This window comes from Malaclemys terrapin, chromosome 8, assembly GCF_027887155.1.
Source record: "Malaclemys terrapin pileata isolate rMalTer1 chromosome 8, rMalTer1.hap1, whole genome shotgun sequence".
Classification (NCBI taxonomy): domain Eukaryota; kingdom Metazoa; phylum Chordata; order Testudines; family Emydidae; genus Malaclemys; species Malaclemys terrapin.
The window spans coordinates 51,862,852-51,890,696 of NC_071512.1; the positions used below are offsets into that span (position 1 = coordinate 51,862,852).

Sequence of the window (27,845 nt, forward strand, 5' to 3'; positions counted from 1 at the left end):
GGGGAGAACTGCAAACTAAGTTTCATACAGAACATCTGGCTCCCGTGAGCCCTTTGGCTAATCCCAATGTCTAATTCCCCGACGTTCCCTAAATCTCTGAATCCTTCCTGTTTCCAGTCACTTCACAACATAATCTGTGAAAGTCTGCTTGCGAAATGGAACACACTCCATCCCCACCCCCCTTCCTGTCAGTCCTGGGCTGTGCTTATGCTAGGCAGGAAGGGGACGGATCCCCAGATCTGTACAAACAGACATAGTCCTGTCCTCTCTGCAACAGGCCCATGCCTACCCCCCCTCCACTCCCTTTGGCTCTGTTCCACTTTATCTGCCACTGTGCTGAGGCTACCCCCTGGAAAGATTCCATTTCTTTGCATTTCCACTGGAGAAATAAATCCCCAATGGTCAAAGTCCTGCTCTTCCTCCCTCCCTCCATCCATCTTCCCCCCTTCACTTTCCACCCTGCCTGTTTCCCCACCCCTCTCCCCTCGCTGAGTTCCCAGCAGCAGGACCCTTTTCACATAAACAAGGCAGGGCTCTCTTTAGCTCATGCTTTGCATTTTGTTGTTCTTCAAACGACATTTAGGAGCCTGATCCTGATAAGTGCTGAGCGGGTGGCCTCGGGGGCAGGTGGGGTGGGATGTCTAGCAACTCTCAGGATCAGCAGGGGGGCTGGAACAATTAGTATAGTGGGGGTGCTGATGAGAGCCCTTGAACCAAACTGTAAATCCTGTGTATGATGGAAACCACTTCAAGCCAGGGAGTGCGGTAGCATCCCCCGTTCCAGCACCTATAAAGATCAGCCCAATATTTGAGAAACTCAGCCCAGTTTCTTCCTCCCACCCCACTTCCCCAAGCTTAATTTGTTAGCCTGTCCTGAGGGGGTGTCGGTATGTCCCTCTGTCTGTTGCCATCTGGAATTGGGAATCTAATCTGGAGCAGTAGCCTCCTTCCCTCCCCCCAGCTCCTCCTCGCTTCCTGTCTGCAAGGCTGTGTCTAGCTGCTGTATCACTGCTCCCCCCGCGCCCCGTCCTCGGCGCCGGGCTCCTTTCCAAGGCTCAATCCCTTTCAACCTTTCAGGAGCCGGACTAGGTCGGGATGCAGCAGCCAGTCACAGCCCCCACCCTCCCGCCGGGGCCAGGCGAGCTCGCCCCCCTCTGAGCCCCAGCGCCAGGCACCTGGGCACCAGTGGCTCGGATTTAAGGAGCAGCCCCCCGCCCCGTGTCCAGCCTTCCCCCAGCGCCCCAGGTCAGCGCTGCAGCCCAGCAGGGCTCGCCCAGCCTGTCCCTGGCCACTGGCCCTGAGCCGGGGGGGACCCAGAGCCCCCCCCGCCCCCGGCGGCCGGGCCAATCCGGGAGCGCAGGCACTATGGCCGAGGCTCCCATTGGCTGCCCGCATGTATGCGGGCGGGCGGGGGAGTGTGCGGGGCGGGCGGCGCGGTTATCTCGGGGCCCCTCCAGCGCCAGAGCAGCGCGCAGGTGACAGTGGCGAGGTGGGCGCCAGCAGGGGCCAGCAGCAGCGCAGGGCTGCGCTCGCCCGCGCACGGTGCACGCAGTCCCGGGAGAGGCGCCGCCTGCAGCAGCCCCCGGTTTGGCCCAGCGGATCTGCCCCCGCCCTAGAGAGGCCAGCATGGCACGTGGCGAGCGCCACCCTGGCAGTGCCCGCGGCTCGCCGGACGCTGGGCGAGCGCGCTAGAGCTGGCGCCTGGAGTTCGCCCGTGCACAGCAGCGTGGGACCCGGCCTCCTAATGTGCAAGGGCTGGTGCATCAGCCATGGTGGGGACTGAGCCGCTGGACGGGCAGAGCAGCGGAGCCGCGCAGCAGCGAGGACCGGGAAGGGTGCGATAAGGGGGTGTCTCCGCGCCCCGCCGGGCCCCCGAAATACGAGCGAACCCCGCCAGCAAGACTTTGGAAAGTTGCCACCGAGGATGATGGGCAGCGTCCTCCCCGAAGGGCAGGCTCCTGCGAGGAGCCAAGGGAGCGCTCTGGGGGCGCTGGTATCGGATGATCTTTGCCTCGACCGCTCTGAAAACTCCCCCCGGGGGTGCTAAGGGAGTTGGCTGCAGGCCTGCCCGGCTGGAAGGGCTTCGGGACAGCGCCGCGGGGCTTTCCCGTACCGGATCCTAGCGGAGTGCTCGCACCGGAGTTACCACTCCGGCTTCACAGCGGCTGGCGTCCCTGGTTTGCCTTCTTGACCCACATACCTATTGCCTGGGGTAAGTCTTGAAAGTTCCTCTCCCTCGCAGCAGCAGTTGTAACGGGGCTGTTCTCATTGCAGGCACCGCTCGCTCTTTTCCTACCTGATGCAAGCAGGATTGGTTATGCTTATGTCGAGTATGCTGCGCTGCCTTGTATACAGTGTATTCACCTAGGCACATATAGATACGTGACTTACCATGGAGAGATGCCACTCACAGGGGGAAATGTGCTAATGCTGAGCTCTGTTAAGCATTGGGATAGTCCCCTAAGGGAAGAAGAGGCAGATCCATGGCTTGAGTTGTTTAAAACTGGACTGGCAATGGCATTGGAAAATATGCTGCTGAACAGTCCTGAAACAGCCAGCGAATGGGCAAGATGACCTAATTCCATCTCTACTGTCTATATGAATATGCCTTTATTCACCATCTGTATATATCACATTATATGTCACCAGCAGATTAGATTTGCCTTGTTCTAGCCACTAAAACATGAAATGCTCCCATCCTACAACTGCATGAACTTGTGAGCTGCTTCTCCCACCCTCCAGCTCACTTTTCAGCAGCCAATACTGTATCCATTGCTTACTTACCTAGAGCAGGGGCTCACAACCCAGCGGTCATGACCACCGCTGCCCTTTCCCCATTGCTAATTAACAGCATGGCCCTGGCTAGATCCCAGGTAGATGGGAGAGAGGTGCCAGTATGCGAAAGGTTGAGAACCGCTGACCTACAGTATGTACATGCAGTCCAAACAGAAACTAGAAAATGGATTAACCTGCCAGAAAAGAGTTCTGTGATCTGACCATAGAGGTACCTACTGTGCTTGGGCTTCTGACACTTGGAGTGGTACACAGGGCGGGAGGTTATAACAGGGATTAATGCATTTGGCAGCTAAGGAATGGCTGTTGTACCTTAGATACTACAGTGATTGGTGCCCTACGAATACCTACATTAGATAAAGCAGGTCATAAACTGTGTGCACATGTGCTGTACAATCTGCGGCGTGTATTCCGTCTGATAACTTAACGTGAACATGTCTGGCTGTCTCTTTTAACAGAGAGAGATAAGCAACCACCTAATTCAAGTGTACTGCATCAAGTGGGGGTTCTGGAGACACTGTGGCTCAGGAGAGCAGAGCATGACAGAACCCTGCAACGGGGTTTCCTTGTAGTACGTAGTTGCCTATTTTGTTCTTTTAAAAAAATCTGCTGTTTCTCTGTGTTCCCAAGATGGCATCTTAGCAGTGAGAGACTGTGTCACCTGGATAGTAACACGGGGTGTCCCGAAACCACAGTTGTGCTGCAGATGACTGTTCATTAGTGCAGTCAGAAATCCTATGTTGTTGTGTGTGCTGTACAGGGATTGGGTGGGTGGGTGTGAGGAAATCAGCGTGTGTGTTTATGTGCGTGTGTAAGGGGGGTGATATGTGCACACACTGTTGCCAGGAAGTGTTTGAGGATGAGCAGTCAGTGTAACATGTTCTGTTCGGCTGGAGTGCAGCTTGTTCTGAATAGCAGTGTAGTTTGGCACAGACAAGTGGGGGAGAGGGGGAGAACAGGGCGTACTCGGGCGATCCTATTCCACTTGGCGTTCAGCATTTCAGCCTCTTTTGTTAGGACTAGCTGCCATCCTCTGGCCCTGCATTTAAGACCATCCTATGAATAACCCTCCTTCTGGCTTCAAAACAAGTTGTTTATGGGGCGCTGTCCCTGCGTCATCCAACTCCTTCCTCTCCCCGGGTGCAGAGGACTCATAGGGGAGGGCTCAGGAGACGCTGTAGTGCCCTGTACCTCGCCAGCCTACACAGAGGAGCCCCCAGGGAGAGCGGAGACAGCTGCCGGGGCACTTTCTGCTGACTGCATGCTTCCCCCCTGCTTTTCCTGTCTGAAATTTTTTGGAGATTCAGTGCTTTCCTCCCCCCTAAGCGTTGTTGTTGAACAGCAGGTTGGTGCTGGTGCATTGCTTGAGCTGATAGTTTCAGCCCTGCTGGGATAGGAGGCAGCAGTGCAGAGAGTGGAGCGAAAAAGGCTTGCCTGGAAACTTTCATATTGTCGTAGTAAAGGGGGAACTAACCTAGGAAGTCACCACCTTCATACCATAGACATTCTGGCTTCACATCACTGCTGGGCCCTGGAAAGGGAACTTGGTCGGGTAGCAATTGTCCCACTGCACAAATAGTGGCCAGTTGGGAGGACAACCGCAAACTGAGGTACAGATGCACCTGTGGGTTCAATTCTTGGCTCTGCCAGTCTCCCTTTGTGAAAGGCAGCATGACTCCCATAGGCCCAGATCCTCAAAGATATTTAGGCTCCTAATGTCTATTGGAATCAGTAGAAAATAGGAGCCTAAATACCTTTGAGGATCTGGGCTCTCTATGGCTCTGCTTCCTCATCTGTTCCATGGGGATAATCACATTTCCCTACATCACAGGGAGTCATTCCTTACTGTTTGTTGGGTATTCACATGTGGTGCTATGAAATTAATGGAGATATCCCATCTCCTAGAACTGGAAGGGACCTTGAAAGGTCATCAAGTCCAGCCCCCTGCCTTCACTAGCAGGACCAAGTACTGATTTTGCCCTAGATCACCCCTCAAGGATTAAACCCACAACCCTGGGTACAGCAGGCCAATGCTCAAACCACTGAGCTATCCCTCCCCCCTCTGTGCTGATGAGGGGAACCATCTATAGAGAGGAAGAGGATAGCAACAGTGAAACGTGCCTGGGAAGGAGGAAAGGTATTTGGGTAGGGAGATAAAGGAAGAGTACTGGGGTACAAAAAGCACATTGGGATGTAGGGGAGGTATAGGGCATGAGGACATGGGAAGGATGGTAGAATGTAGAAAAGGACCTGGGAAAGATATCGAGATGTAAGGACAATTCTAGGGTACTTGTACATAGAAGAATGCTGGGATCCAAGAGAAATGCTAGGCTAGTAGGATGCAGAGTCCTGGGAAATTGGGAAGCTGGACTGATCCTGGGATTTAGGATAAGTACTTGGGTATTTGATGGTCTGTAGAAAATATACAGGGATAGACTGGAAAATTACCGGAGTACTGGGCTGTATGCAAAATTCTGGGACAGGAGGATGTAAGAAGCATCACAGTACACATCCCTCTAATGAAACCCTAAATGCAACAGCAATCGCTCTGTCTGCCAGTGATTTCACTGCTGAATGATCAAATCCAGTCAGCCCAGCTCCTGACTGACATGCACTGGCCCACACCTGCCGGGGTCCTGGCTGATGTGCATTGGCCAACATGAAAAGAATGGCTTCTTGGTAAATATTTGCTCAGACCGCCCCCACACTCAAATTTGCATAGCACTTCGCATCTCTCCACCTTGGAGCCAGAGCGGCTAATTTCACTGGGACCTGGGTATGCTCATGCTCAGCTTAAACAGCTCTAAAAAATCTCAGCCATGCTGTTGATTTCCCAAAAAGATACTTCTCCCTCCTTGAATTTAACAGCTAAAATACCCAGGTCCCTGAAGCATCTGTTAGTGGAGATTCTGATCTTAAACTCCTGAGCATGCTGTACCTGTGCGGGTCACCTGCTGCACCTCTCGCCTCTTTTTCTAACTGAAACATGCACCATCTGCAGCAGGAAATGTATTCAGGCACATTGTAAGGAGCATTGTATTGCCTGCAGCCACACAGCACCTGTCAGCTCTCACAAGCATAGTGGAGTCAGGCTGGGCAAGCACTTGGGTGAGAGCAATCCTAGGAAAAGCCCAGGGTGCCACCTGCTGTGGTTCTGATGAACCAGCAGGTGTCACTCTTCCCTCTCACTCCAAGCTGAACTCATCCAAGCATCCAAAGGGAGAGATGAGGCATAACACTGCAGCCCGAACCAGTGGTGGTGGTGAGGGATCCCCATGCTGCCTTTCAGAGATGTCACTGATCTCAGTGTCCTGCAATCCAGTCCCACACCCTCAACTGCCCCTGCTATTTCCTTTGTGTGCACTATATTCTTCCTCCCTGCCCCAAACTGCCCGGTGGGAGGGCTGCTGGGTGTGGCTAGACATCTGCAATATGCTACTCCCGGAGATGATCCCTGCCCACGGGCTACCAGCTAGGTTCACACTGGCTTTATGCCAGCTGCCGCCAGTGTCAGACCTGGCAGGAGGAGCCGAGGGTGGAAAATACACCAAGGGAGAAGGTTGTGGGAGGCGTACGGTTGTGCCAAGCACTGCGGGGACTATTGGTGGCAAGCAGTGGCCCCCAAAAAGAGGAACCGCCCAAAGCCATAGGGCCTGTTTAGGGAGCGCACCAGTCAAGTGTTTTCTCTCAACAGCCTCTGCCAGCAGGACACCTACGCAGCCACCATGGGAATTCACACTGGCCTCCCCCACGGGGAGTCCCATAAGAGTGCAAGCAGTAATCCTTCCAGCTGCCCTCTAAACCACCCTCTTGGCACTAGGGGGCTCCAATGCAGAGAACTGTGAATCCCCAGCTCTGGGGAATCTGACCCTGTAGATCAGCTTACAGGGACATTAATCACCTAGAAACCCAGACAGCACAAGTTAAAAGCAGTTTCAGGCCGGCCCCTGCCCCTGAGCCCCCTGCCAGTGACTGGTTTTGCAGTCCTGTTTTCCCCTCCCTGTGGCTGTGAGAAAAACCCACACAGACAATGGGAAGCAGATTATACAGGCTTTACTGCACTCTTCTTAAATCCCCAGCTCCTGGACTCCTGAGGTTACCTGAACAATCTCATTCATTTAAAACAAATCTATTTCATTAACCCCCACCCCACATTTCTAGCCCTCCTGGTGGCAAGGAAAAGCTTGACAGTGTGAACCCTAAAGGCTCAAAAAGTAGATGCCAAACAAGGAGAACTCAGTCTCTCTTTATATACATAAAATCTTGATATTTTTAAAAAGAAGAACAGGAGTACTTGTGGCACCTTAGAGACTAACTAATTTATTAGAGCATAAGCTTTCGTGGACTACAGCCCACTTCTTCGGATGCATCCGAAGAAGTGGGCTGTAGTCCACGAAAGCTTATGCTCTAATAAATTAGTTAGTCTCTAAGGTGCCACAAGTACTCCTGTTCTTCTTTTTGCGGATACAGACTAACACGGCTGTTACTCTGAAACTTGATATTTTTAAGCCACTCTCTTGATTTTGGGGGCCATGATTCATGATTTTTGAATGTTGGCTGAGACATCAACCATACCCAAAGCAAACAAAGACAAAGAATGACCCATTTTTCTGTAATTCAGATTAAAGCATCTTCCCACGTCACATGTAGATTCATAGATTATAAGGTTAGAAGGGACCACTGTGACATCTGGTTTGACCTGCTTTATAACACAGGCCTAGAACTGTTCTGAATGACTTGTAACAGGAGGAGGTAAGACATATCCAGACGGCGCAATGATATGGCCCCTTCAAGTTTCCACAGTGCATTGGGATGGCAGGCATGGCATGCACATGAGATTACATTGCTGCGAGGTTCATAGCAGAAGACTGAGTCCCTGAAGCATGATGCCTATGTGTGAATCTTGGGATAACTGCACAACCCGCAGAACGCTTACTGGCCCAATGAATTCCCCATTGTGCAAGGCCTGGGCCCATAGTTACCAAGCTTTTGGTTTCCATTAGCTAGTTAGATCAATGATTCCTTGACACTTCCTTGGGAGATTATGTATATGACACCTGCAGAGCAATAAACTGTGCTGTCTTGCGATTCATTAAGGGGAGGAATATAAGCCCAACAGCAAAAAGGACACAGGGTGGAAAGGAAAACTTGTGCCACGTAAAGGAGACAAGCACAGGGAGAGTTCCCTGAACCCAGACCTGGCATGTCTCAAGGCAAAGTACAAGTGCAGCCTAGAGACATAGGCCAGGGAGACTCTCCCCTCCACCTGGGACATCCTGGCTGGGGAGAGTTCTTTTCCCTGAGAGGCAATCAGGTGATTGGCCTACTCCGAGATCTGCCCTCATGAGTTCCAGCAGTGCAGCAGCTGTTTGCAGCTGGATCCCACGGGGTGGGATGGGCTGGGGGGGTTGATCCCACACGTAGGGCTGCTGCCTCTGAGATACAAAAAAACAGGACATCTGCCTGCCTCCCACACCACATACACCCCAGTGTACTGATGCCCCCCCCCCACAGGGGACCATCTCCCTGTCCCAGCCCCAGGAGAGGGCACCAGCCCCTGTGGGCTCCTGGGGCTGCCCTGGGCACCGACCTCACCAAGCAGTATGCAGTGCCAGCTGGATCCACCCTGATTCTGCCCAGCGTGACCCCTGCAGTCGGTACGTGTGCAGCGGGTGACCAGGCACTGCTGGCCCCCCAAGCTCCCTGCCCCCCACTCCTGAGCCGCCCCATCCCCAGGGCTCCCAGACACTCTGGAGCCAGAGCTCCCTCTCCCATGAGAGCCAGAGGGGGTGCGATTGGCAAACGCTGGGGCATTTAGTGTCCCGGGAAGACGTACAGATTTTGCAGGACAGCTACCTAGAAAAAGGGCCAATCATGGGAAAACCTGGACAGGCGGCAACTCTAAAGGCGCTGAGCACTCAAGCCCCAGTGCAGCAAGGCTTTTGGGCCCTGATTCAGGAAGTCTCTTAGGCATGTGCTTAAGTCCCATTGACTCCAGCGGCCACCACTCCTGTGTGCTCAAGTGCTGTGCAGGATTGGAGCCACAGGGCTCAGCACCGGGCAGGATGGAGCCCTTTCTTTGGGGCCCAACTAGGGCTCTGAGTACATGGAAATCTGGCCCCTTAATCCTGCATGTCAGGGTCAGGCACAAGGAGGGAGAAGGAGAGTGATCCGGGGAACCGGGTGGACTGGGAGAGGAGAGCGGACATGAAGGCAGGACCTTGAGCAGATAGAGACAGAGCTGGATGGGGCCTGCAGCAGCTGGAGTGATAGAGAAGGAGATCAGCAGCCAGTGGGGGGTGGCTAACAGAGCAGCAGGCAAAGGAGACTGAGCTGCTGAATGGGGGTTTGTGGGGATCAGAGCGGCCAGGGCATTGGGGGCTGGAGTGAGAGCACAGGGACTGGATCAGGGGGATGGGGGGTTGCTGTACTGAACTCTCCTGCTGTGGGATTCTTCTGTGGGCTAGCAAGAGGGCGAGCCCAGGGACAGCTCTGCTCACTCAGATTTGTGCAGGACTCTGCACCGAGAACAGGTAAGGTGATGGGAGCAAAGGGGGCAGAACATGGTGTTCTGTGACCCGATTCCTCAAAGCAGAGGCTGGGCTGGGCTGACCCTTCCCTAGGCCTCCTCCCACTTCTGTGCTGCTTTGCAGCAATTTCTGGTTTTTAAAGTGCAGGAACATTTGAAAGTGAGGCCCATGGGCTCCTGTGCTCGGGGCACTGTGTCGTGCAAAGGGGAATGGGGGGGGCAGGTACCTCTCCCCGTACATGGACAGGGGCTCTGTGCGGTGCTAGTTAAACACCAGGGGTGGCATAGAGCGTAAGTTAAAACACAGGCTGAACAAGCTATGGGTCTGGGTAGGGCTTGTGTCCCAAAAAACAGCGATATGTTGTTTCCACAGCCCCTGTGCCTAAAACAAATGTGACCGTGTAATTAAAGACTGTGTCGCCCTGCATATGTAGAAGGGGACAGAGTTAAGGTTGTATACACTCCCTTAATTCTGGCATTTCCTAAGTGTTGAGAACTTCATTTGGCAGCCTTAATGTTCTTTTATCATGGGGTTGTTGGGTTTTTTGGTGTTACAGTATATAAAGATCTCCACAGCACCCAATACAATGGGACCCCTCTCCCATGCCACATAGGCCATTGGAAACCACCATAACAACAATAATAAGAGTTTGAGAGGCAGCGTGAGCTAGAGGCCTTGGGGTCAGGAGATTTAAGTTCCATTCCTGACTCTGTCCCAGAGCTGTTGTGTGCTTTGGGGAAGTCACTTCCCCTCTCCATGCCTCCCTTTCCCCTCCCACCTTGCATCCAGCTTGTCTGGTTGGACTGTCAGCCTTCAGGGCAGAGACTGTCCCTTACTTTTACAGAACCTAGCTTAAGCCAATATCTATTGACTCTTTAGTCCATCCTGCTACCTTTCCTCAGTCTGCCTTGTACACCCTGGTGGTGAGTGGGGTGCTGGGCTCCATGGCTCAGCAATCACCCAAGAACAGTGGGGGTTTTGGTATTTGACTGACCTAAGGGAGACACCTGCCTGAAGAACTCCTGGGGATATCTTCCCAGGTGGGGGAGTTAGCCTAGGGTAGACTCTAGAGGCCACTGCCAAGATCCAGGTCCCATTGCCCCAGGCACTGTACAAACACACAAGAATAGACAGTCCCTTATGTTACAGGTAGACAACCCAGCATTGTTAGCCCCACTGCCAGAGAACAAAGGCACAGAGAGGCTTGCTCTCTCCATGTGCGACTTTAGGCAAGGAATTGAACCCAGAGCTTCCATGCCTCAGGCTAGTGCTGTATCCACCAGACCATCTCTCTTCTCTCCTCTTCCCATTAATGTCAATAGGGACTTTTAATGAGATCCCCACACCTGGCCATCTGAAAACGGACCACTTGATGGCACGTCTCATCACACCTCACCAGCACGGCATTGGCCCATGGGGAAGCAGGATTACAGCTCTAAGGTAAACCCAGGATACCGCAGGAAATAGAGTTGATGATTGAGTAGATAGCAACCTTCTTTCTGAAACAGTGCCCCAGCACGGTGCTAGGGGGCACTGTGTCAAGCCCCAAATTGCCACGGCTGAATTCCCATCCTGGTAATTACGCCTCCTTCAGATTCCTCCTGCAATTTTCAACTGGAGACAGTTTTCATGTACATCCTAAACTGCTGCGTAATGTTGCTCTGCAAAACATCTGCTGCATCCCCTCACCCCCACCCCCAGCCTATAAAGTGCTTTGAGTTGCTCTGTGCTGAATAAATACGTGATAAGATTATCCTGAATATGTGTTTCACATATGCTGGGCTTGATTCACTCAGGACTTACTCTGGCTTCTGGCAACATAGAAAATCTACCAGGACTGGTGGTGGGTGGAAGGAGGGATTGTGGTGAAGGAAAGCACTCTGCCAGGGGGCTGATAGCCAATTACTACAGCACCCAGACCAGGTGGCATTGGCTGGGGAGGAGCGGTACTGAATCAGAGCTGTGCATGGGACAACCTGGGCTGGTAGGACTCCTTTGGAAGGTGGAATCCCAAGGGGATGACAATTCCCATGGGACGTAGGAGCTGGCACTGGTGTAGGAGTTGCGGTTTGCAGCCCCTTGAGCAAACAACAGAGAATTGAAGCCAAGGGGCCAGACCCACAGCTGGTATAAATTGGCATTGAATCAATGGAGCTCCGCCAATTCATACCAGCTGGGGATCTGGCCTATGGTGAGTTTCAGAAGGTGTTTGGCCCTGCTTTAAATTATATTTAATCTACTGCAGAAAGTGATCTGGAAAATGTACATGGCCTGACAAAATCAATGTTAATGTCCCTGACAATTAGCTAATGCCTTAATAATTGAACTACACCTGATATACAGTTACATCTCCAGGGATTGCTTTGCCGTTGACTTCAAAAGGAGCAGGATCACAGTGCATAGCTGTACACTATGTTGTACCTGCCGTAGAACAAGCTTCTGGGTTCTGTTTCTGGGTGTTGTGACAAGGTACTTGGGTTGACCCCCTCCTCTCCAGGCTGGAAGCTGTAGGCTCTCCTACAGGAGATGGTTGTCTCGCCAGAGGCAAAAGGAGGATAGATCTTGAGGTTAAGGCACTGGCTTGGAAGGCAGGAGATCAGGGGAACACGCTTGGATCAGCTGCAGATTAACTGCATGACCCTGGGCAAATAACATCTCTTCCCATCAGTTCCCCCATCTGCGAAGAGGGGGTTAGACCATCCTGTCTAGATTGCAAGCTCTTTAGAGCAAGGGGCTGTCTCTCACCATGTATGCGCACAGCGCCTGGCCCAATGGGTCCCTGCTTCAGACGGGGGCCTCTCACATTCCTACACTAACCAGTGCTGCTGGGAGTGGGAACAAAGCACGTCCTAACATGAGAAGCTGAACCAGAAGTGGAGATTTGATGCAAAAGCCTCTGTCTGAGTTTATTTGCCCCCACCACCCATCCCAAATATTGATGCTCTCTCCCCACTCCCACCCTGCCTCCGCAGCCCCAGCTGTTCCACTTGCTTATTAGCTGACCATACACCCCCTGCGTGGTCGCTCTTTTCCTTTCCCCAAAGCAGAGATGAATTAGCAGCTGCAGGGAAGAAAGCCGGACAGCTTGAAAGCGGTTTGTGATTCAGGTCTGCAGGACTCAGCAATTTGACATTCTTTCTAATCTTGTTATTTCTCACCTTAAACCTACCTGAGTGAGCAAGGTGCCTTTATTATTCATCTAGCTGCTTGATGTAATCTCAAACTCTACCCGCCTCCCAGCATCTGCCATCTCCCCTCCTCCCTGCGGGCTTGTAGGAGTAGGACTAGAGACCCCAGACCCGAGAGAGGTTTCCATCTCGGCAACTCCTTTGGGCAGTGAGTGATACTGACCTGCCAGCCTAGTTCTGCCCTCTAGTTTTTATCTCAGAGCAAGCTTCATCTGGGCTATCGATTTGTGCTATGAAGAGGGAGTGGGTTGAGAAGTGTCAAGCCAGCTACCTACAATCAATTGCAATGAAGGGGCGTACTGGATGGCTGGGAGGGGCCAGAACAGGGTTAGGCAGAGCTGCTCAGGAAATGGACTTTGTTCCCATGAAAAAATTAACAAACACTTTCTCATTTCCATTGGAATTTTTCTTTAAGAGTTTAAAGGGGGAGGGGACAACAACTATGCATCAGGCGCCTGAAAATTCCAGGATTTTTTATGAAAATCCACCATCAAAATCAGACATTTCACATGGAAAGTTCCATTGTTTTGGTCAAAGAAATATTTTGAACCATAAGCTCTAGTGTTGGGTCAGTGATGGTTCCTAGGCACTGAGGAGACTCAATTAGGGTGACCAGAGAGCAAGTGTGAGAAAGCAGGACGGGTGGTGGTGGTGGGTAAACAGGTGCTTACATAAGATAAAGCCCTGCATATCAGGATGGTCCTTATAAAATCAGGACATCTGGTCACCCTTGACTCAATAGCCAGGCTTCCACAGAGAAACCTAATGTGCATACACATGTGAACCCTCTAGGAACCACACGCCCGAGCCCGTGCACACATGCCAAGACCTGAGACACCCCTACACAAACTCACAGGGCTGGACAAACAGCACCTGGACACACAAGCACAAACCCACACAGGACAAAGTTACACCCAGCCACACGGGTGCATGCACACACCCAGACAGAGCCTGATCTCTGGGGTCTGCCTACTTCTCAGGCATAAACTAGCCATGAAGCCGGGAGCAGAGCTTGAAGGCGGGGGAGCAGCATGATCCGTACTGAAGCAGTGGGCGCAGTTAGTACTGAGGCAAGTGAGAGACAGTTCGGCCTGGGTGTGGAGTCAGCGGAGATCCCAGCAAACGGCGTGCTGGCGTCTCCTGCCCCCAGCGCGCGCACAGACCCAGTTCTGAATGGCAGTGCTCCTGCTGCTGCCGTTGGGGGCCAGCGGTGCCATGTCACATCACATTGCGCCTTTTGAAGCGGCTGCTGCGCTCTGTGCCCCGGCCGACCCCATGCTGTCAGTGTGCCTGGCTGCGCTGTCTCGCGTCCAGCCCCCGATAGGAAATGCTCATCGTGCGTGCACCGCGGCCAATGTGCCATCTGTCACCCACCGCTAGAGAAGGAAGAAGCACAGCAAGATATTTTCTGCATCGTTTTCCCTCCTCCTGCTGCGGGTCTCAGAGCCTGGGCTTCCGGGGAAGTGGGACTCTCCTGCAGAGAGAGTGCTCAAGTGGATGGTCCCCTCTGCTGAACTTGAACAGATCCCCCAGTTAGCACTGGCTCCTATTCTGAGCCTGGGGACGGTGTGTTATCTCCCATTGTCCCATATCATGGGTCAGGGCTCCTGAGCTCTGTGACATCAAACACGGCGCTGACCATCCCCAGCTGCTGTAGCCCATGGTAATCCACCTGCATCAGCCCACGACCTGGGGCACCTCAGGTTGGGGGAAGACAAGGCCGCCTGACCAATCTGGCCACAGGTTCAGCAGGGCCCCTACGCAATGCAACTCTTCTGCATGCCTTACACTTATGCTGGCTGTAATCCCCCTGGGGCTGTGTTCCCTCCTCTCTCCTGCTTGTGAAACTGAGATGCTTCTGCACTGTGAAGACAAGGTGGCTCTGATGAACCATGGGATATTGTAAGAGGTAGTGAGACTATAAGGGTGAATGATTGGGAGGGTCTCCAGAGCTGACTACTTGGGGGGAGGGATAGCTCAGTGGTGTGAGCATTGGCCTGATAAACCCAGAATTGTGAGTTCAATCCTTGTAGGGGCCATTTAGGGAAAAAATCTGTCTGGGGATTGGCCCTGCTTTCAAGCAGGGGGTTGGACTAGATGACCTCCTGATATTCTATGATTCTTTTCCCTGTCCCCCTCCTCCCCCCAATGCCTCTGAGGCCTGTTTTCTTGGGCGCAGGAGCGTGGTAATACAGGCTCTTGTAAGAATCCTCTGTGTGGTTTACCTCTTATCCACATCACCATCACCTAGAGAGAATCCAGCTCTGAGGTTGAAAAATGGTTCAGAGACCCAGATAAATACAGGGTCCAGCCCCAGTGAACATCTCTGACCCAGCCATACAGAGATGGGATGATCTCTCTTGTCCGTCTCCCTCCCAGTAGCACTAGACTCTCCACAACATACAGGACTCTGAACCACGGTTTAACTGCGGTTGTTTCCATGATGAAGATGGGCCCTTAGTTCCCATGCTGTGGGCCAGATGCTGCAGAGTGCAGCCTGGCACACACAGATGGCACTCTGGCACAATGTTCAGCTGTGAACTCACTGAGCTCAAGGGACAGGGGTGAGCGTGGCAGAGCAACCGAGGGATGCAGTTTACACTGATCGGCCAGTCAGTGAGTGTTCAATGCACACACATGTGTTGAGGGTGCAAAAGTGTATGGCAGGAAAAGGTAACGGGAGGGGTTAGATTAAGATGCTGCCTCCAACTTTACCTGCCCCCTCGGTCCTGGCCAGGGGGCCCCAACCCACATCCATTAGAGGTGTTGGACTAGACTGTCCCCTGCTGGTGCAGGGAGGTACAAACACCCTGAGCCTGCCCAGCACACTGATTCACCTCCCTTGCCTCCCATCTCTCAGGGATTGTGCAGCGGAAGGGCAGCTTTAGCTTGTGGTCAGGACTTCCAAGCCAGCTGTGTAAATCCCCTAGCTGCCCCAGCCTTGCCTTCTACTTGGCCAAAGCTGCTCCTATTTTTGGCCCTGCAGAGGAGAGAGATTATGGTGCCCCCCCCCCCACACTTGTCACTTTGCTAACATGGGCCCTGCTGGTGTGGGTACTGTCTATGTGCACATATGGGCTCTAACCCACGTAAACCCAGCATGCAGCTCTGCTGAGAATGCCCAATCCCCTCCCCTCCCTATCTCCTGCTCATTCCTTTCTGCTTCTGTCCTGTCTGCCCCCCACCCGGTTCTGTCAGCCAGCCCAGATCTCTCCAGCAGATGGCACCTAGGCTGCTTGAGCTGGCAGGTCCCTCTGGTCCCCCTTCTTTTTTGGGGGGCAATGGAGGAATGCCTCCTTTCACCAGACACCAGCAGCCCTCCCTGCTCCTTCTCCAAGATGGACAGACCCCCTTTGGGAACCAGGGCATTTGGATTCTCCGTGACAGAGCATCAAAATTAATCCAGGGGCATCTTTCTGACGACAGATGGCTATCTCGCTTTGTCAAGGAAGAACATGCAGCTGGGGACAGATAATATAGGAATCCATACACAGAGTTAGGTAGGGCAGGCCAGATCCTCAGCTGGTGTAAACCAGTATAGCTTCCCTGACATCAGTGGGACCCTGCCAACTCACACCAGCCAGGGATCCGGCCCAGGGGTTGGAGAGAGAGAGAGAGAGAGAGACGCACACTGTAAAAGCAGAAGTGATGGGTGAAATTAAGCAAAGGAAAATTCTGAGCGAATATCAAGAAACGTTTCCTATCAGTCAGATCTATTAGACCGTGGACTAGGCTCCCGAGGGAAGCAGCTGGAGTCCCGTTGCTTGAGTCATTTGAAAGCTGGGCTAGACAAAGCACTGGAGAATGCAGCAGAGGGAACAACCCTGCGCTAGCCACGGAGGAAAGATGACCTAATAGGTTTTTCTAGCTCTAATTTCTATTATCCCTGCGGTCTACCTGAAGAGGTGTGTTAACCAGCAGCCTGGAAGATCTGCATCGCCTGGCTTTGATCTAGGAGGCTGAGAGAGTATGCTGCAGTAAGAAGTGATTCTCACCCACTAGGGCCAATTCTGCCCCTCACTCTGGTCCCTCTATACCCTGCCCCTTGTGAAACCCAACTCGGGAGGGTTGGAGGGGCAGGGAGAGGCACATCGGGGAGGGGTGGGGTGGGGGAGTAGCCCTTGCACTCAGCACTACAGACATTTTGGGCCATGGGACAGCCCACAGCCACCCCTGGAGAAGCTGCCCTAAGGTAAAGTCTTATACCCAGAGTATCCATTTATAGGAGGAATATTCTGTGAGGGAACCGATTTGAGAAGCGGAGAAAGGATCAAAGAGAGGGATTGACAAGCCCAAAATTTGCCTCCCCTTCTCTAGGATAAAGCATCCACGTGAGAGTGTGTGTGCGCACGTGTGTGAGAGAAAATGAGTGTATTCGCATGTATTTTCAACACACTCAGCACTCCCCCCACCCCTCCATAAAAACAACCAAATCCAACTGCCCAGCAGCCTGCCAGCAGGATCAGAGCAGCCCACACAGCCCAGCACCAGGACCAAACCAACAGTTATCTGCAATAACAAACCAACATGCATGTGATGGGAAGGGAAAGAAAAATTTCTTTTCTGCAAAGAAACAGTTTTCACAGGGCCCAATCCAAAGCCGAGTGAAGTCCAGGGGATCCTTTCCTGTGACTTCAGTGTGCTTTGGATCAGGCCTGCCAACAAGCATAAACACAGCCCACTAAACTTCAGACCCGGTGCAGTGTCACACCGCGTGCCCTGGACAAGACACTGGCAGCCTCCCCCGTTTGAGATACTGCGAGGGGGAGGCATGGGAGACGCAATGAGGAACATCTCTGCCTTCTAAGGGAAAGCAACGTTGGAATGCCATGGAGATCTACTGCCATTGGGTGCCAGTGGCTCTGCCCATGTGCCTCCCACAGCATCCAGTTCCACAAGCCACAGCACATGTTGTGTTATGAACAGCAAGGAATGCATGAAAATACATGGCGGGCGGGGTGCGTAGGCGCAACCAGGGTAGTGGTGGCTCTAGACCTTGTAGCAGCAGGGAGCTAGGCAATCAAGCCAGCACAGTGCCTCTCTGAAGTGCTACTAGGATCTCTATTGTATAGATGGGGCTCTGAGGCACAGAGAGGCTCAGGGACTTGCCCATGGGTAGGCAGGCAATCTGTGGTGGGGAGGGAATTGAAGCCAGGTTCCCAGCTAGTGCCCTAACCACTGGACAATCCTTCCGGTCTGTAGCACTGCAAGACTAGACGCTGGGGAGACTGTGTGAAAATACTCTGCCTGTCTGTCTCAGTCAGAGACTGCAGAACACAGCCCTGATTTCCCCTCCGTGGCTCTGCGCCCTGATCCCAGCGAATGAAAGAGAGAGCCTGCGAGCTTGTTGAAGAGCTCACAGTGGTCACACGGCATCAGCTAGTTTATGGTCACTCCGGTACACGCACAGCGCTGAGTGTCAGGGATGTGCAAACCTGCCGCCCCAACGGAGGAGTCGGCAGGGCAGTGAAAATAGAGGGAATTGCTCTAATTGCTGCTCAGAGCCACTATAATCCCAGCGCCTGGTTCTCCTTCCACTTAGGCTGAGGTCACACCAGAGTATCATGGGAATCCTGCCTGGTGTGACTGAAAGGAGAACAGAGCCCAAAACCCTGTGGGAGTCTAGCAGCCTCCAGATCGTCTGGGCTCTGCTCAGCTCAAGGAAGCTGATTGTTGTTCTACATCCCCTTCTGCAACAGGGGGTGACCCTGTTTGTGTAACACACACCCCACCTCACCACCAGAGTTCGGGGCCAGCAAGTCACAGGAGCCGATGCCTGGCCAGTTGCGCTCAGTGCAGGAACACTTCTGTCACTCATTTAATGTCACAGCCGGGGAGGAGGAAAAGAAGCCAGACACAAGGGACAAGAGAGGATTTGCTGCTAAATCCAGGAAAACAGCGAGAGTCAGAGAGACAGACGCTCCCCCCTGACCTGGAGGGTGGTCACATGTACAGCTCTGGTCCCAGCTCACTCCTGACTCAGCAAGAGCTCCATCCTGCTGACAGAGCACCCTCAGTCTCCACTGAAGTCAGCACCTCACAGGAATGAGCCCCCAGTCTCTCAAGCCCAGATTCTCAAAAGTATTTAGGTCCCTGGTTCTCCCACTGATTACATTTAGGGGATCTGCCTGTTCCCTGTGGAAAGGTTAAAGATTAAAAGCCACCAGGCAGAGCTGGGATTTGGAGTAGCCACAGACTCTTGCAAGTGCCATATATGGTCGCTTGTATGTTTACTTCCTCCTCTTCCCTGCTGCTGGGCCCCAGGGGAGAGATGATGACTGTAGTGAATTGTTTGTTACATTTTCCATTCAGCTGCATCAGCAGTGCCAGGGGAGCTCAGCGCGGGCCCAGAGGAGGGGACAACCGCTCCCTGTTTGCACATGCAGAACCGACAGCAAAACAGCAGAGGGAAGCATGGGCCCTGGAGGGAGCCTGCCCGTAGCAGCACTCTCTGGGTGCAGCAGCTGCATGGCCTTAGGGCAAGAGGCCTGCCCTGGGCATTCTGAAGAGCAGCAGCCCCAGGCGACATGCACGAGGCTGGGGCACCGAGGACAGTAGCGGAAGGGGGTTGGGCGACTGCATCGGAGCAGGTGAATTGGTGGCACACGTCCGGTTCTAGCTCTACAGCATTTTGGAGTCAGGGCTTCACAGCCACTTCCTATTTCTGCAGAGGGGCAGTCAGTCTCTAGAACCACAGAAATAAGAGATGCACCTGACGTATTCGCTCCTCTGTCTGATCCTCGGGGGCCAATGCAGGATTTCTAGATACAGTCCTTTCTCCAGTGCTTTGACCTGGCCAGTTGGAAATCACCAGCAACAGGGCCTGGGCCAATTCTTTTGGGAGGCTATATACAGCCAGGGGCGGCTCTAGGCACCAGCAAAGCAAGCACGTGCTTGGGGCAGCCCATTTGCAGGGGTGGCAGGGATCCAGCATGGGAGCTGAGAACCAACAGGGGGCCCTGGGAGCTGTAGTTCCTTGGTTAGCTCCCTGCCTATAGAGCCAGCCCTGGAGCAGGGAAAGAACTACATTTCCCAGCATTCCCTTTGCCGCTACCAACAGGAAAGAGGGGGAGGGAGTGAGGAAGCTGAGACCTCACTCTGCAGCCTGCAGTGAATGGAGAGCTGCACTGTGAGTAGGGATACCATATTTTAACATTCAAAAAATAGGACACTCCATGGGGAGGGAGGGTAGCCCCACCCTGCCACCATCCACTCCCTCTGACTGCCCCCCACAGAAACCCCAACCCATCCAACCCCCCTGCTCCCTGTCCTCTGATCACCCCCTCCCAGGACCCCTGCCCCAACTGCCCCCCAGGACTCCACCCCCTATCTAAGCCCCACTGGTCCTTGTCCCCTGATTGCCCACTCCTGGGACCCCACCCCCTATCTAAGCCTCCCTTCTCCTTGTCCCCAACTGCCCCCTCCTGAGACCCCTCCCAACTTCCCCCCTAGGACCCCACCCCCTACCTGTCCCCTGACAAACCCCTGGGACTCCCATGCCTATCCAACTGCTGCCTGTCTGCTGACTGCCCCCCTCCCCGAAGCCCTGACCCATCTAGCCCCCCCTTCTCCCTGCCCCTGACTGCCCCCCCAAACCTCCACCCCATCCAACCCTCCCTGTCCCTTGACTGTCCCCTGGAACCCCCTACCCCTTCTCCAACACCCCAGCCCCCTTACCGGGCCACTCAGACCAGCATATCTGGCTTCGCGCAGCGCCAGACACACTGCTGCATACATGCTGCCGTGCTCCCCTGCGGAGCCACAGCCCCCCGCAACATCTGCCCTCCAGATTTGAACATCTCAAAATTCAGGAGTGCTCAAGCTCAGTTTGGGCAGCTGTTACTTCATTTCCCCCAAATCAAATATACTGATCCACTGTAACTTGCTGTAGAAAAAGTAGGATAAAATTGAGCAAGAAATGCTTCCCAGTGGAATTGCTATTTTCAACAGCCATTGCTTTTTGTTTGTTTGTTTCTTTAAAAGGAAGACAGTGATATTGCATTGGCAAATTCCCCATAGAAAGAAAGAGTGGAACAAAAGAATAATAAAGGCACCTCAACTTTTCCTCATTTATGTAGGACAGTCTTATAATATGCATCCAGATATCCTCCAATCACACAAGCTGAAAATTGTTCCACTTCATGCAGTTCTGTAACCATATGGGAACCAATCCTGTTTGTGTTCTGTGCACACCTAAAATTCCTGCTGAATGACCCGCCCTGGGAGCGAGTTACCAGTGAGCCAGGGCCGCGGCGGAAGGAGGGTGCAGGGCGGGGGGGTGAGAGCCCAGGGTGGGGGCAGCAGGGGGGTGTGGCGAGGAGCCCAGGGCTGGGACAGGGGGCAGCCAAAATTTTTTTTGCTTGGGGCGGCAAAAAACCTAGAGCCAGCCCTGTATACAGCCCAGTAGATCTCTCCATTAGGAAAGCCTCCTGATGTTTGGCCAAAAAAGGGCCTTGGTTAATTTCATTTGGGCACTTGGTGCTATGGAAAAGGCTGGGGTAGATTACTCCTAGCTATAGCTTGCAAAATGCTCCACGGCTCAGAACCTTTTAAATACGAGACAGATACTTGATCCATGAGGCCAGCGTCTCCAACTGTTTCTCACTCACTAGCGCACATCCAACCTATTTCAGGGATGACCCAAGCCAGAGTCTTTTCAAGTTTGGCCCTACTCTAAAACCCCCACCAACCATCCAGCTGTTTATTGTCTTCCTGCGACTCCATAACCAGATCTGCTCAATTGACAAGGAAAAGGGATTTGTATGTGAGATAACCGCTCAACCTCTGCCCAGGATCCATAATGGCCAATTGTTAACCTCTTACACTGATGAGCGTTGACTCCAAGGGGCTGTACCTGAGTAACGGAAGGCCCAGTTCCTGAACTCTGATGACTATGGGGGAATCGCAGCTCCCCTTTCAATAATAAGTTCCCAGCCCTGCTGGTTGAGGAGAAAAGCTTGACAACATGGCCAGAGTGCACCCCAAAGGTGCACAGAAAGAACCTCCCACTGGATGATTTTTTTCAATCTCCTGATTTTTAAGCCAGACTCATGAGCCTTCTGGGCCTGACATATGCCGATTTGGCACTTGTGATTGGCAGTAACGGCTTGCCAGCAATGAAGGGGTTCACACTCCAGCCCTAAACAAAGCCAGCTTTTCTGGCTCATGCATCGCCCCCTGCAAGGAAAATACTGCCACTGGAACCTAGTGAACAATTTGACTGACAATACATGAGCAAGAATAGAATCCGGCTCCATGTCTGATAGCTCCACTGGGCCTGCAGGGCTGCAGGGGGGAGGAACAACACACCTTCCCCGCAACCCTTCACTGGGCTGCTGGGAAAGAAACTGCTTCCAGGTTGGAAAACGAGAATCAGAAAGTGCTGGGATTCACTGAAAATCAGCCATGTCTAAGAGGAAGAGGCATCTCTGCTGACAGCTCCCCCTTCTGCCATGCAGCATGTCCAGGAGGCCCCAGGACTCTTTACACCATTGATCCCTCTCCTCCTTTGGAGACCCTGAGCCCCACCCTCCTTTTCTCCTCCAGAGGCCCCTGCTTCTCTCTCATATGAGGTGCTCCAAGATCTTTAGCTGCCCTGAAGCTTCCCAGTGTTGGTCTCCCTCCACCTTCTGACTTTCCCTTCTCCTCGGACCTCCCTACCCTTGTGCCCCAGACCCCCAGCTCTGGGGAACCCCGATTCCAGTCCCCACTTCTGAGGTTTGGGCACCACAATGATGGTGGGGAACAGCTCTGAGCCAACTGACTCTTGGCCAGGGCGCTCTCCGCCCTCAACGCCTGCTCCCCAGAGAGGGGCCTGATCCGGAGAGGTGCTCTGTGCCTGGGACATCCCACTGAAGGCAGTGGGCACTGAGGGTGCATGGCTCAGGATCAGGCCTACAGAGAGGAAGGAGGAGCAAGGGGTAGTGAACACAGAGCCTGATCCAGAGCCCCTTGAAATCAGTGGGAGTCTTTCCATTGACTTCAGTGTGCATTGGCCCAGGCCCAGGTGGCTGGAGTAGAGAAAGGGCAGTACGTCAGCTGCTAGCGCGTTGCCAGCCCCGGGGAAGGAGGTGTCATTAGTGAAGTAATCCCCTGGATGTGCAGCTGAAAATACCAGAGAAACTGGTGGGAGGCCAGAGATTCAGCATTTCTCCACCTTTAACAACATGCAGTAGGCTGTCAGACAACAGCCATCACTGTGTGCGGAGGGTGACTGTCCTCACACCCTCCACACCTTCCTCCAGCTGCCCCCTTTAGTCCTGCGCTTGCACCAGGGGAAGTCTAGGTATTTTGTGAAAGCGAGACCTGTGGTGACAAAGCCCTGGAAATCTCTCCTTGGCTACGCATTGTTCAGATGTCGACCCTTTACCCCACCCCTCCTCAGAAGAGGCCCTAGGTTGGAACAGAGGTCAGGGTTGGCGAGCTGTGAGGGGCTTTGTACTGGGAGAACTGGGGTGCTGCAGGGCAGAAATGAAGTGCAAAGACAGAGAGCTGTGAGGGAGGATAGAACAACAGGCGGTATTGAAGGCATGATTGAGATTCATGAGAAGAACTACGTGGGGCCCCCGAATTGGATTAGCAGGGGGTGTTGAATGCTAAGATTGACATGCATTAGCAGAGCTGCATGGAGGCCCAGGACGCATCGCAGTGGGATGCTGCCGGTCTGGATTGACATGCATTAGCGGCGCTGCGAGAGGGCCTGGCACTGGAATGGCAGGGCTGCTGCAGGTAATAATGGAGACATATTATTAGAGCTGCATGGGGGCCGAGGACTGGCATATCAGTGGGGTTTCGGATCAGGAGTGAGAGGCACTGGCAGAGCTGGGCGAGCTCGAGCATCTGCCTGCTGTAAATGTTGCTCATGACTCACAAGAAAGTTTGCTAAACATATGGAAATAATTCTTAATGTCACATCGCCCAGATGGTTTTGATGGGGAACATATTTGCTAGAACAGTAGATCAAAAGCCCTTATATGGTTTGGGCCACTTCTTGAGAGAGAGATTCCCCCCTCTTCACCAAGGACGCTTCCCCCTCCCAGCCTCCAACCCCAATCCCACATGCTCAGACAGGAAAAAACATTAGGACAGTATTAAGGAGGCAGATTGTAAATAAACTCCCTTGAATCTGATGGCTCCAGTCTATATCTGTTCTGTTTATTTCCTTTTTCAGGGGGTGGGACACTGTTCTATTGGTCCCCAAAATCCCTTTGTCTCCTGCCACCCCCATAAGAATAGCTCTTGCATAGACGGGTCATGCATACATGCAGACATCTCCAGGGGAAGGGAAGTATTGTTAGTCATAATAAGTGGGAGAAGCAGAGGTAGAGAGAAGGGAAAGGGTTTGGCTAAGGTCACACTGGTGCAGGGATAGAACCAGGGATGGAAACCAAATCTCCCGATTCCTAGCCCTTTGCCCTAGCCACTAATCTGTCCAGGTTACTTGATAGTTTGCTCCTCTCCTGTGTGTTTGTTGCATCTACAGTTTGAGGTCATCTACCAATTAGATTGACTTCACCTGCCAGAAGAGCCCAAAGCCAGACATGAAGCAGCCGTGCAGATGGGGGCTTGTTGTTTTGAGCTTAGTTGGTCAAAATCTCCTGGCACCATAAAAAGAGCCCGGGGATGAGCCATAGCAAGCAGGAATTGCCTTGAAAACCCTATCTCAACAGCTTCCACGTAAAATCAATAGCAAAGCCCCTAGCAGACTTCATGGAGTGTCTGGCAGTTCTCGCTTTACTGGGTCAGAACTCTGCTTGGCTTAGGGTTTTTTTTTTAAGGGGGGTTGGATTCAAAAGTGTTTGAATTGGGACCGTCACTTATGGTGGAAAGGCTTTCTCAGAGATGACATCCTTGCAGTGTTTCCTAAAGACGGTCAGAGTTGGGGTTCCTCTGGAAGGTTGTTCCATAGCTAGAACCTCTCCCCCGGCAGACACTCCGTCATTGTGACAATAGCAACTTCATAGACCTCTGGCACAGGGACAGGCACGGCCAGCAAATGCCTCCTTTATGGCCCAGCTACATGCCAGCAAGTGCCTCCCACTATGTACTTTTACACCCCTGCACTTATTTCAGCTAAAAAGAGAGCCCGAGTCAAAAGTGTTGGTTTGAACTCTTCTTTGTTCTGTAGATATTTTTAGTCCTCACCGCCTAAGAAAAACCCCTAATAAGGAAGAAAATGTTCTATTCACAGTCCGATTCTGCTGAGCAGCAGGCCCTGAACCTTGTAACTCACCATCTTCAGCCAACCCGCCCCCATCGAACAAGCAGGAAACGCTGACTCACAAAGCAAAACTCCTACCTAGCATCCATTCCGGGGGGGCACTCAAATCCCACGTGGAATGTCTGTTACCAAGTAAGAAGACAGACTCACCACACGTCCTCCTGAATCCACCACAGGACGCAGGGCTGGCTCCAGCTTTTTTGCCGCTCCAAGCGGCAAAGCCACAAAAAAAAAAAAATAAATAAATAAAGCCGTGATTGGCGGCACTTCGGCGGCAGCTCTACCGCGCCGCTTCATTCTTTGGTGGCAATTTGGCGGCGGGTCCTTCCCTCTGAGAGGGAGTGAGGGACCCGCCGCCAAATTGCTGCCGAAGACCCGGACGTGCCGCCCCTTTCCAATGGCCGCCCCACGCACCTGCTTCCTTTGCTGGTGCCTGGAGCCGGCCTTGGCAGGATGACCCCTATTGGGTCACTCCCTGCCAAGGGGCCATGAGGGTCTTCCTTTGAGGTCAGCTCTGGTTATGAGCAAAATGCTGACCCAGCCAGCCACCAGAGGGATGGGAGACTTTGGTCTCTCATTAAGGCTGCTCCAGTATCAGATCCCTTGTTGGCAGAACCAATACAGTGTAAATAAAGGCTGCCACTAGTCGCAGAACCCGGTTGTCAGTCAAGCTGGTTCTGCAACAGGCTGGATCTTCTGGGGACCAGCCTTCCAGCTAGGTCACCTTTCAAGTTCAGGCCCCTTCCAGGATAACAGAAGTCTTGTTCTTCCACCCACCTTGTGGGCTTAGTTCTCTGCTCCTTCTAGGCTATCTTGAAGGCTTTCTGTCTTTTTTAGAGACTTGGATCCCAGGATGCTTCCTTTGGAGTCTCTCTCAGAGTCTATCACTCGTTGGGAGTTCCCTGCTCTTTGCCCCCTACTCCCACAGGCCTGTAGAGTTCTTGCTCCTTTAGCAGGGCACTTTCTCCACAGAGGCTCTTTCTCTCCTAGCAGCTTTCCCCCACTGCCTTCCCTCCCTGTGGAGCCCACAAGCTTCTCTCAGGGACCTTCCTGCAGGCCATATCTCAGGGACCTACGCTGCCCCCTGCCAGAGGAGCCTGCTTTCTGCAGTCACTACCACAGCTTGCTCCCAGAACTGTGCCTCTCAAGCCTCTTTACAAAGCCCAGCTGTTTGCCATACTCACACCCGCCCCATTAGTCCCACCTCCTCAGGAGGAGAGGCAGCTAATTATGGCACAGATGGGGCTCACTGGACAGGGCCAGCTGACCCTTAAAGCGACAGGCTGCCCTATTAGACAAATAAAGGGGCCCCTCAATCCCATTTTACCTGCCCTTCTCTATGTGCTAATGCACTTAGGAAATGGTTGTGAAAGAGGATTTCTTTGCCTGCCTGGACTGGACATCGGGTACCATCCCCAGGAAAAGAAGACGCTCAGGACCAAATTGTCAAGTGCTCAGCACCCTCCCGTGAGAGTGACCTTTACAAAGCACTTGCCACCCAGCCACTCCCAGAGGGATGCTCCTGGCCCAATTTTCTAACCACTTTGGTGCTTAAATGGAAGCGCTGCTTTGCAGAGCTCTGGCCTTGGTTGGAAATGATACACGTTTCTTCAACAGTTTATTGGTTTGTTTGGTTTTCTGGCTGTCTGGGTTTTTTTTATTTGTCTAGTTGCTTTGGCAGTCAGGGCTGCGATGCTCACACATTGTTCCCCTCACTGTTACTGAGCGTTTCATTTCCTCAACAATCAGAACCCTGGACCAAAGGACTTAGCTGGGCGCAGTAGGTTTGTGCAGAGTGAGCACATGCTAGATAGCGGCTTTCGGGACTGTGCACCCCGTCCAGAGCACGAGTCCACTCCTCTGTGTGCATGGCAGGTCCAGTCAGAGGGTAGGAGCATCCATGCAGCAAAGGAGGGAGGGTCGGGAAGCGTGTCACAGAATTGAGGAGCAAGGTAGCAGCTGAGCGTGGTTTGGGATACAGTGATGCTAAAGGGAACTGGTCCCCAAGCAAGTAGCTATGACTCCTCGGGGTTGGATGCACACCCTGAGATAAGACGCTAGGTCTCAGCTCCTAAATCCATGGAAGCCCATTGAAATCTCCACTGGAGCTGCCCAAGAGGTCACATCCATAGTGACACATTGCAAAAATGCCTTGTGGCAGGATGGACAAGGAGCTTCCTTTGGGCCAGGCCTGTCTTGGAAGGTCACCATAGGCACCATTTTGCCAAATGGCAGGGCGTTTAGTGAACTGGATGAAACTGGGAGGAGTGACACGCCCGATGCCCTCTGGAATCTGTCAAAGTGGTATTGCATTTTGCAGCTTTGTCCCCAGACCCTGTGAATTCCCCCTGTCCTGGAGCCCTGCACCTTCTCCCTTTGCATCTTTCTACACCACCACAGCCGAGACCCGGAGCACTCTGGTCAGCAGCCACAGCTCAAGGCCAGAACAGGGCCAGGAGAAGGAATTTCCCCTACTCATGGGAGCTGAGCTACGCTGGTGGGGCAGCGTGGGGCAAGCCTGTCCTGATATTGCCCAGTGGTAGTTGTTCTGGTAAAGAGAGGACTTTGGAGTCCAGCACCTTTCACCAGTGCCAAACACACTGACAAGTGCCAAACTCAGGGTAGAACAAACAGCCACCGACAGGGTTCAGACCTAGCTATGTGCCTGCCATGTGTTTCTCCCCAGTACCTAGCATAAGAGCATGTAGGCTACCAGTGGGTTCTCTGCCTGTCGGTCTCTCTCACTAACGCCCTTCCCCTCGTGCCGTTGCAGCGTCGGAGGTCCTGAGGAGCGCCGAGGGGGAGAGAGTGGCGAGAGAATGAAGAAGCCAACCGCGCAGGAGAAGCATGAGGTGGCAGCAGTTTGAAGGGCTCCGGCTGATGGTCCCATGGGCATTGCCGCTATTGGTCCTGAGTCTGTGCTGCCGGGGGTTGGTAGCCGCCGCCGCTGCCGGCCCGGTGCCTGACCAGCATGCCGCCTCCTCCTCCCCCGGCCAGGCGCCGCTGGACTGGCTGCTCACCGACCGGGGACCATTTCACCGAGCTCAGGAATACACTGACTTCGCCGAGCGCTACCGGCAGGGTTTCACCACCAGGTACAGGATCTACAGGTGA

At 53.2% G+C, this 27,845-nt stretch overlaps 1 protein-coding gene across 2 annotated transcripts in view; it reads left to right on the forward strand.

The window, feature by feature from the left end:
* The first annotated feature begins 1,523 nt into the window (after positions 1-1,523).
* BRINP2 (BMP/retinoic acid inducible neural specific 2) overlaps positions 1,524-27,845 on the forward strand; it is a 56,632-nt gene continuing 30,310 nt past the window's right edge. Inside the window, exons 1-2 of one of the 2 annotated variants that reach the window (XM_054036373.1) lie at positions 1,524-2,212; positions 27,505-27,826. In XM_054036373.1, the coding sequence (XP_053892348.1) occupies positions 27,579-27,826 (248 nt within the window). In that variant the 5' untranslated portion in view covers positions 1,524-2,212; positions 27,505-27,578. Of the gene's footprint in view, positions 2,213-27,504; positions 27,842-27,845 lie in introns of both variants that reach the window. The other variant, XM_054036372.1, reaches the window with a different exon arrangement.